This window comes from Culex pipiens, chromosome 2 (genome assembly GCF_016801865.2).
Source record: "Culex pipiens pallens isolate TS chromosome 2, TS_CPP_V2, whole genome shotgun sequence".
In the NCBI taxonomy this organism is placed as follows: domain Eukaryota; kingdom Metazoa; phylum Arthropoda; class Insecta; order Diptera; family Culicidae; genus Culex; species Culex pipiens.
The window spans coordinates 55,087,457-55,097,252 of NC_068938.1; the positions used below are offsets into that span (position 1 = coordinate 55,087,457).

The window sequence follows — 9,796 nt, forward strand, 5'->3', positions numbered from 1 at the left end:
GAAGTGTCCCCCAGTGGCCACCGGTAACCGGTTCCGGAGTGACCAGGTTGGGTCAGAGGATATCGGCATGACCTCAGATGGTCATAATTTTCAATTTCATGAAGTTTGATATGCAACATGACGGGTTTCTAGCGATACAATTATTGGAATCGTTTTGGTGGTACCCTGGAACCGGTTCCGGATTGGCCACAGTTGGCCGGAACGATCCCAAACAGTCAGAGGTAGTATGTAGTGTGCGTATGTAATGATTTACAAAAAAATCCGGTTGAAAAAATTGACTAATGTGTTGATTTTATAACAAAAGCTGAAAAAATCATGTTTTTTGGATGTTCCGGGTTAACGGAACCGGTGTCCACTTATGACAAATCATCTCTACGGGAGCTTAAAGTTGAGGTTATTACCCGTCAAATGCAACTGGAAGCAACCCGCTATGTGTTATCGTTCCGGAGATACAGGTCCTCAAAGTCGGGGCCTCAAAAAGGACTTTTTTCGGTTGTAGCAGGTTCCCGGTGGCCACAGTGCCCAAAACCGGTTCTGCCAGTCGGAATCGCAAAGTAGACATTCTAACCTTTCATTTGCGGCCAAGACATCCAAAATCGGTCAAGGTTCCGAATTTTGGCAGCCAAAATCATTTCTGGGTCATATAGACCCGAGTACCATAAGTGTATGTACGAAACGAAGACCATGGCCAGGTTAAACAAAATGTGGAAGAGTCTTCGCTTTCGCCAGATTTATATTTTCATTCCGTAGGCCCATTCACGCTGTGATCGATACGAAATTAATGTTACGATTTACAAAATTGTTTGAACAAGACTCGATTGATGAAATTCAAGAATGGTGCACAGAGCCAGAGGCTAAACGATTTTTTCCAAGTACCATCGTCAAGCCCCGCTTTCAGCCTTTTAAGCAATATAATTACCGAATAATATACCATCATTTTTCCATCTTTTCTCAAAAGTTAATTTGCATTTTATTAAAACACTTACGGTTCATTGTTCCGTGTAGTACTTATTCGTTTCGGTTTTCGGTTTGCTGAGGGTTTCTTTTGGCCAGATTTTCTCTCCTCCCCACCTCAACCCCCCAAAAAAGGAGAACAAGTTTCCGTTGCCGTTCGCTTGTTACGAATGCAAATCGAGTTGGTTAATTTTTGCAATCATTAAATGCCTCAAAATATGATCATCAATTACCATATTTTTCTCACTCGGTTTCATTCGCCGTATACGGGGGTGAATATTCAAAACTTCCCGCTAAGCTTCCCTTTCGGCTTCAGAAACCCGGAGCCCGGTGGTGCCGAACCCCGTCATGGTAAATAAAAGCAGAACAAAGCAGCAACGGCGACGAAAATTGGCTTTACTGAATAAATCTCGGATTTGCATTTTTCAGAAAATTTGAATAATTTCTGCCACACGGCTAGCACTGGTGCTAGGGTGGTTCTTTTCTAGAATTTTGATTTGTTAGATATCATCCTGTTCCTGTAATCATTTTTTATGATCCAAAGCGAATAAATGAACGAAGTTGCACAATTTCACTTCCTGTCATAACCACTCTAATGAGTATGATTACGGCGGAGTCATCATCAAAATGAGGAGAAAAATCGGAAATGCCCGAAAATGTACCTCATAAACCGGTGAATCTATTCTGTCAATGTTGAGATTTACGAATTCATTATTGTTGGGAAACGATCTGCGAAAATGCTTGTTTATTTGGAAAAGATCTTAATGTATGTTTATTGGATTCAGAAATGTTGCTATTAGGAAATATTTGTCAACATTGTAAATATGTGATCGTATCGGTAATTATTACCCGTCAACAACGATGGCAGATTATTTTATGGGAGATCTGTATTTTCTTAAAAATAAATCTGTATTTTATCTGTATCATGTCAAATTCGAAGCCACAGAACGTTATTTTGATGTTTTAACAGCAGATTTAAGTTTTTGTTATCATATTAAAGCATATTTCAATTAATAAACTGTTTATTTTTCTAAATTAAATCATTTAAAAAAATCTGTATACAGCAATTCCTCACGAAAACAGCATGATTTGAAAAAAAAAAACAAAAATTTTCTGGGGGTTCCTTGGCCAAAATAATTAGACCCGTATTTTTTTGTTTGGCCACACCCAAAGGAAAAATATATCTCAAAATCTGCAACAGTGGATTTGCTGCAGAAAATGTCTCATTTTATAACTTTTTTTGCAGCAAGCTTGTAGATCATTTTTGCCCGCGTGTAAACCAGGGGGATGCTAAAGACCGCCATCTTGGGTGATTGAGATTGATAACGCGCGCAAACTGCGCATAGTTAAAACAAAAATATTTCTTTTTTTTTTAATAATTTAATTTTTATTATAAGAATTACTGTAGTAAAAGTCAAATTACACAGTAGTTAAGTTAAACGTTTCATGTGATAAAATTACAACTTTAAATGAGGTCATCGGCCCGATGTGTGCTTAATAATCCCAACTTTAGTAGTTTATTTTGCAAATATCCGACTGACGACGTCCACAGGATGGCGAAGATGGAGCTGATTGACGATTGGCTTCTACGAGTGCTTCCAAAGTTTTGGATGGGGTGTGCCACATCAGCTAACCCTCTGCTGCAGCGGATGTCCCCTTGATGTGATATTAGAATAAGAAATACCTCCTTTCCTCTAACTATCCCCTATCTATTAGCAATTTCGAAGGTTATTTTGTAATTTTTTTCCTTCCCCTGCTCAATTTTTCTCCCGTGTACCAGTAAACTCTAAACACTGTTTGAATTAGTCAGCTGTTGAAAGGTACCCCATATCTCAGCTTAGGATAATTACTGCACTGATGTTTTTGCCAAAACAATCCAATAAATGAAATGAAATGAAATGAAATGAAATTTTGCAAATAAATTGATAAAAATCACTTCACAAACATACACTAACTTTTAAACGTACATTGCGGTAAAATTTCACATAAAAACAATAATTACTTTATTTCCATTTTATGCCTGCAGTTTTTGAACTTTTTTTTACAGTGCGCAGTTGCTTTGTTTTGGTTCCGTAACGAACAGCTGTTTTTTTTGTTCTGGTGCCGAAGTGCGGGCGAGCTACCTGTAGTGAGATATAGATGTCGCCCCCCTGGTGTACACATGTCAGCGATCTGCAGTTTTCACCAACACATATCTGGAGTTTTTTTTTGAAAAGGTCCAATAAACCAAATTTTCAGTTTTTGCTTTTTGGGTGTCTTTCAATACCCCTGACTCAAGGCGGTTTCAAAAACGCCCAAAAAGCGAAAACTGGAAATTTGGTTTATTGGACCTTTTCAAAAAAAAAAAAAAAACTCCAGATATAATGCTGGCCCGTCCCCGAGCAACACTCCAAAGAGAAAAATATGTTGGTGCTCTTTCACTCACATTTCATCAAGCGTCCATGGCGCGGTAAGGGTTTTTTCTTTGTGAAAAACAACCAAAAAGCCGTCGGTAATGTCGATAATTGTCGGTAACGGGCAAAAATGTCATATCCCTGTATCGCAAAAAATGCATGAGGACAGTTTTCATGCAGATTCTGATAAACTTTCATGCAGCCATTCATCACAATCATGCGACCGCCGTTTGCTTGCATTAGGGTGAACTACGCTGTGTTAGGGTGGTCCAAAAATGACAATTTTCGTCATTTTTCGCAAAAACTTCTTTTTTGATAAAATCATATCTACGATTTTAGTTGTCTTTTTTTTTATTGAGTTTTTATTCAGGCAAGCTTGTTACAGAACGGTAATACATTTTCCAAACACTTTCTTGTACAATTTTCGATTATTCCATCTTTTCTCCCTAACCACGTTTACAAAATCTTCTAAGCTGTCCTGGCTGAACGCAATCAGATTGTAATGTATACCTTCCACAGTCAACCATAACGCTACTTTACTTTGCAGTTGATTATCTCCTATTTCTCTACCTTATATCTCCTCCGGATCTTCTAAACAAATTTTCAGTTTTTTGTTTATTGTTTCTTTAATCCACGTCCACACCTTACTACTACTCAAACAAAGTTTTACCCTATGTTTAGAAGTACCGTCAACTGGGGCGAATTGGGTCACATGGGGCGAATTGCGACAGCAGTTTTAACCATGTTAGAGCACAATATTTTTATTTTTCTGGTTGGTTTCGGATAGAACAGACGCAGACCAACAAAATATGTACATTCATTTCCAAATTTAAAACCTTTAAGTGCTCTAAAAACTGCTGTCCCTATTCAGACTGTAGTCCCGATTCGCCCCAGATGACGGTATCTATTTTGCTACATGTTTCAAAAATGTTATCTACAGTTCCTCTTACTTTGTGTCTAAACAATTTAGATTTTGTTGGAATGATGACATTGAATAAAACGTACAGCGTATGTTTCGTGTCAGAACAAATGAAATTTTTGTTCAAGTTTTGCCAAAACACACTTCATGGCAAACCAACTCCTAGACGCAAAAAGAAAGGTGATTAGTTTGGCTATTGGAAAAAAAAGTAAGAAGTTTCAAAAATCTTGCTTAACATTTCAAAAGGTCGTATGAAAACTTAAAATGCTGTTTTGAAGGTCTCGGGACCAAATGTCTATGTCTGAAAATATTTTTACCTGATTCCTTGGAAAATTTTACATAACATATCAAAAAATGGTGAAGTTTGTTGGAACCCTAACGTCTCTAGTGTTCCACGGTGTAATTCTAAGTAAACAAAGCACCCCTCGCCAAAGCAGTGTGGTGAATAACTCATTGTCACCACACACAAAACAAACACAACGTACACGCTTACCAAATAAAACCAAAAAAATGGTAATTATCATGATATTTGAAGTTCAACTCGGATAACACTTTTTTTGGTAAAGTGGGTCGAACTGGCAAAATCATGATTTTCATGATTTGCCGAGTTCGAGCATGCGGAAATATTTCACAGGTTTAGAGGTTGCCTATCTTTGGGCGCTTTTTGGTTTTTCTTTCGAGATTGAAATAATAACAGTTAATGTTTAAAAGAAATAAACAACGCAATGCTTTTTTTTATTGATAAAATATACTATAAACTCGGAAATTTATTACAAAAGGTATGGATTGTGGAGTTAATGTTAGTCGCCTACTTTGAATACTGCTCCGGACAGGATTGCTTGTCCCCGCTGAGAATGTTGGGTTCGGTGACAAAGGCCGGAAGCACGATGACGACAACAGGCGAGTTCCGGTCTGATGGTCATCGCTTTACCAAATCCGCCACGGTCAGCACCGCATCCACGGCAATCTCCGCCATTGTCCTGTGGCACTTGTTCACAATCTTACGAGCCGTCATCGCCAAATGGATCAGCGGTTCTTTGTTGTCTAAAGAAATCTGAAACGGACTTGCGATCGAGTCCATATGTTTGATCACGCACTGCGCCGCCAGCTCAACCCATCGGCAATACGAATTGGATGAATTCCCCGGTCTCCGATCTCGCAGTCCTGTGACTGCGAGAGCTGCACCATCAGCTTGCCGATCTCGTGATCTACATCTATCAGCTTCAAAATGGTTACGCCATCGTTGGTGACTGTTGATGACATCGCCGTCCCCGGACATCATCTTGTCCAACTGCGCACGAGATCTACCGCAGATTGAGATGGAATTTGACGAGCGTACCGGGTCAGGGTTGATCGCGCACGAGGTATATCACAGGATGTTGGCGGAATCTATCGCAGATCGTGGATTGCCTAGAAGAACCACAAAACAAGATGTAGATTAGTTCATACAGAACATAATAGGTCGTACCGGGTTGAAGGCGACCAAGTCCGAATTCGCAGATGGTGAATGATTTCAACGAGCGTCCCGGGTTAAGGCCGTCAGGTCGTGGATCGCCTAAAAGAAGAATAAAGCATATCTTTAAGATCAGTTAATACAGCCTAGACCAGGTCGTACCGGATTGAGAGCGACCAAGTTCGTGTTCGACGAGGGTACAGGCTCAAGACCGAGCAAAACTGTTCTCAACTTTGGCCAGATTCCACCTCCAAACATGTTGGCATGAGAAACTGATCCTCCGGAGGACGGATTTCTTTGGCGTGTCTTGGCCTTCCCGGGGATGCCGGAACCGTGTTCTCAATTAAATGCGCCTTCGGCCGGTGTCGCTGACAACGACCGAACCCGCCGTTTGGGCTACATACGTCTGTAGCACGTTACTAGTTGCCAAGCTGAGTTATCTGAAAAAAAGGTTGAGTTAGATGAAGTTTGATGCTTAGTCGAATCTTTGGGACATACCTTTGACACCTTCGAGTCGAACTACCAGAAGAACGACTGGTCCGTGTCCATCACGTTCCAAGTTGAAATGGTCTCGTCCTGATCTTCTCATCCGTTCCCTCGTCATCGTGTGGTCAACATCGCAAAAGTTGCTGGAGATCAATTTGTTGTCCGCAGGATCTTATCTCGCAGCATCGGAAACTCCTCGAACCGGTCCACCACGCCAGTGTCCCGGATAAAGTTCCGCAAACTCCTCGTGTTTCGCGCCCTGCTGGTCGTACTTGACTGGCGCGGTCTCCGTCGAAGAAAGCACGAATCTCTGAAAGGCCCTTCTCAGATCTTCTGGACGCACCACCAGGAATTATCGCCGCGGCGGGATTGAAGGGCGTCGGTTGACGGCGCAACGGCGGCGGGGTCAACTGCAGGGACGCTGGCCGCAGTGGGTCGACTGTTTGGCAATGTAGTAGGATACCAGCATCTCGGCGTAGGCTGGCATTCACCGAGCGGGAGTAATTACAGACCGGAAACCTGACGGCGGCGCGGTGTCCATTTTGGTGTAGGTAGACCGGTTCCATCTGCAAAAATTACGAAAAAAAAATCATCCGTCAGAATAAAAGTTCCTCTTGCAAACATAACCAAGATTACTCTTGGAAAACATTGTTGTGCTCCGGCGGACGAATCCGAATCTTGCAAACCTTGTCCAGTAATCCGTCCACCGGTGGTCCGAACCTTTTCGCCAACAATGGTAGGCAATCCGTCCACTGGTGAACGGATTCCTCTTGCAAAACCTTGTCCAGTAATCCGTCCACCGGAGGACAGAACCTTTTCGCCAAAAATTGGCAGGCATTCCTCTTGCAAAATTTTGTCCAGTGTTCCGTCCACCTTCTCGCCAAACATTGGCAGGCAATCCGTCCACCGGTGGACGGATTCCTCTTGCAAAACCTTGTCCAGTAATCCGTCCACCGGTGGACCGAACCTTTTCGCCAACATTGGCAGCCAATCCGTCCACCGGTGGACAGATTCCTTTTGCAAAATCTTGTGTAGTATTCCGTCCACCCGTGGACCGAACTTTCCAGTCAACATTGGCAGGCAATCCGTCCACCGGCGGACGGATTCCTCTTGCAAAACTTTGTCCAGTATTCCGTCCACCTTTTCGCCAACATTGGCAGGCAATCCGTCCACCGGCGGACGGATTTCTCTTGCAAAACACTTTCCAATATTCCGTCCACCGGTGGACCGTATCTTCTCGTCAACTTTGGCAGGCAATCCTTCCCCGGCGGACGGATTCCTCTTCCATTTTTTTTCCAGTAATCCGTCCACCGGAGGACAGAACCTTTTCGCCAAAAATTGGTAGGCAACCCGTCTTCCGGTGGACGGATTCCTCTTGCAAAACTTTGTCCAGCGTTCCGTCCACCTTTTCGCCAAACATTGGCAGGCAATCCGTCCACCGGCGGACGGATTCCTCTTGCAAAACCTTGTACCGTAATCCGTCCACCGGCGGACAGATTTCTCTTGCAAAACACTTTCCAATATTCCGTCCACCGGTGGACCGTATCTTCTCGTCAACTTTGGCAGGCAATCCTTCCCCGGCGGACGGATTCCTCTTGCATTTTTTTTCAGTAATCCGTCCACCGGAGGACAGAACCTTTTCACCAAAAATTGGTAGGCAACCCGTCCTCCGGTGGACGGATTCCTCTTGCAAAACTTTGTCCAGTGTTCCGTCCACCTTTTCGCCAAACATTGGCAGGCAATCCGTCCACCGGCGGACTCTTGCAAAACCTTGTACCGTAATCCGTCCACCGGCGGACTGATTTCTCTTGCAAAACCTTGTGCCGTAATCCGTTCACCGGTGGCCGGAACCTTTTCGCAAACATTGGAAGGCAATCCGTCCACCGGCGGACGGATTCCTCTTGCATTCTTGTCCATTAAACCGTCCTTTTCGCCATGAAAATCCGTCCTTTTTACTCACCCGAAAATCATCCCGAAGCTCCGGAGCGCAAAAACTAACTAACAATAAATATTCAAGACGAAACGTTTCAACGAATTTCAAAATATTCGCTAAGTCCAAAATCGCACTTTTGAGAGTTCGCTTAACTGAACTCGTTTTTTGGCGATTTTTACCATTTTTTGAGTTCGCGAAATCACACTTTTTTTAGTTCGTTTAAGCGAACTGTCAAAAGTGCGATTTCTGAACTCTCAAAAGTGCGATTTTCAGTAACCGTGTAGGGAAGTATTGTTATTTGTTATGATTCAATCTGTGATAATTAACCTGTAAGCAAAAGTGAAAATAAACGATCTCTTCTAATCCAACCTCCGAGAAGGCAAGTTGCCTCTCTCGGAGCACCTGAAACCCTTGAGTTTTACTTACCTGTAAGTCTGGTCCGCCGCTACTTACCGTCCGCTGGAGTTGTCCGCTGCTGCATCGATGGGATCCTGGAACCTGAAAAGAAACGGTGGGTCGTCCGCAGTTTTCTGAGTCGGCCCCCTGGCCGAACAAAGTTATATTTTCAATTTTTTTGAGATAAAAGCTGGGGTTTTCGACACGCCACGCGCAAAAATGGGAAAATTACGAAAATGGCAAAAAAATTTGAAGTTATCGCAGTTTTAGGAAAAAAGTCGATTTTTTTGCCGTTTTCGTCATTGTCCTAATTTTGGGCGTGGCGCGTCGAAAACCCCAGTTTTTATTTATTTTTAAATCGTCTCTCAGAAAATTGAAAACATAACTTCACCATTTTTTGATATGTTGTATTTTTTATTTTTTTTATTATCTTATAATTACTTAAAGTTAAATTCCCAAATTACGGGTTTTGTATATATACAAAACCCGTAATTTGGGAATTTAACTTTAAGTAATTAGCAAAAAATCTGATGGTAAAATCGCATGCAAAAGCATGCACATCACCTTTGTGAGAAAAAACATGTAATATTGTATGAGAAAACGTGTACACAAAAAGCACGTACCGAAGAAAAAAATCAGGTCTGCTCACCCCGAAAATAACATCAGTCCGGCGAGAGCCATATTCATAAGTCCGCGCCCCAACCCACTCGGCTATTTCGCCGCTATAAAAATTGTTGAATCTTCACCGATGTAGCTGTAGGTTCCCCATACATCGTATGCAGTTAACACAGTATACGACGTACGGAACTCTTACATTGGTATTGATCCGACCATTTTTATAGCGGCGAGAAAGCCGAGTGGGTTGGAGCGCGGACTTGGTAATTTGAATATGACTCTCGCCGGATTTATGTTATTTTTGGGGTGAGCAGACCTGATTTTTTTCTTCGGTACGTGCTTTCTGTGTACACGTTTTCTCATACAATATTTCATGCTTTTTCTCACAAAGGTGATGTGCATGCTTTTGCATGCGATTTTACATAGAAATTTTTTGCTGTGTATCAAATTTTTTAATATATTTTAGAAATTTGAAGAAAGACATCATCAAAAATCATTCAAAAATTATATTCCATTTTCAAAAGATAATTTAACGTTCTCAAGTTATAACCACTTATTGGCATTATTATCGTTTTTGTTGCATTTTTTCAAATCCGAAAAAAACTTTGAATTGTCAGGTCCTTTTTTTAAATAGGCGTATGCCTATT

At 41.9% G+C, this 9,796-nt stretch overlaps 1 protein-coding gene across 1 annotated transcript; it reads right to left on the bottom strand.

Annotated features, from left to right (window-relative positions):
• Positions 1–5,051: 5,051 nt before the first annotated feature.
• LOC120416262 (T-complex protein 1 subunit epsilon-like) lies at positions 5,052–5,822 on the bottom strand. The gene is made up of 2 exons (XM_039577965.2): positions 5,735–5,822; positions 5,052–5,676 (listed from the first exon to the last, which is right to left on the bottom strand). Exon 2 carries the CDS (start codon positions 5,546–5,548, stop codon positions 5,186–5,188), a length of 363 nt encoding a protein of 120 aa, XP_039433899.1. The 5' UTR covers positions 5,549–5,676; positions 5,735–5,822; the 3' UTR covers positions 5,052–5,185.
• Positions 5,823–9,796: the final 3,974 nt, after the last annotated feature.

Coding starts and splice junctions, on each gene's coding strand:
- LOC120416262 (XM_039577965.2), bottom strand. CDS start 5,548: ATGATGTCCGGGGACGGCGATGTCATCAACAGTCACCAACGATGGCGT.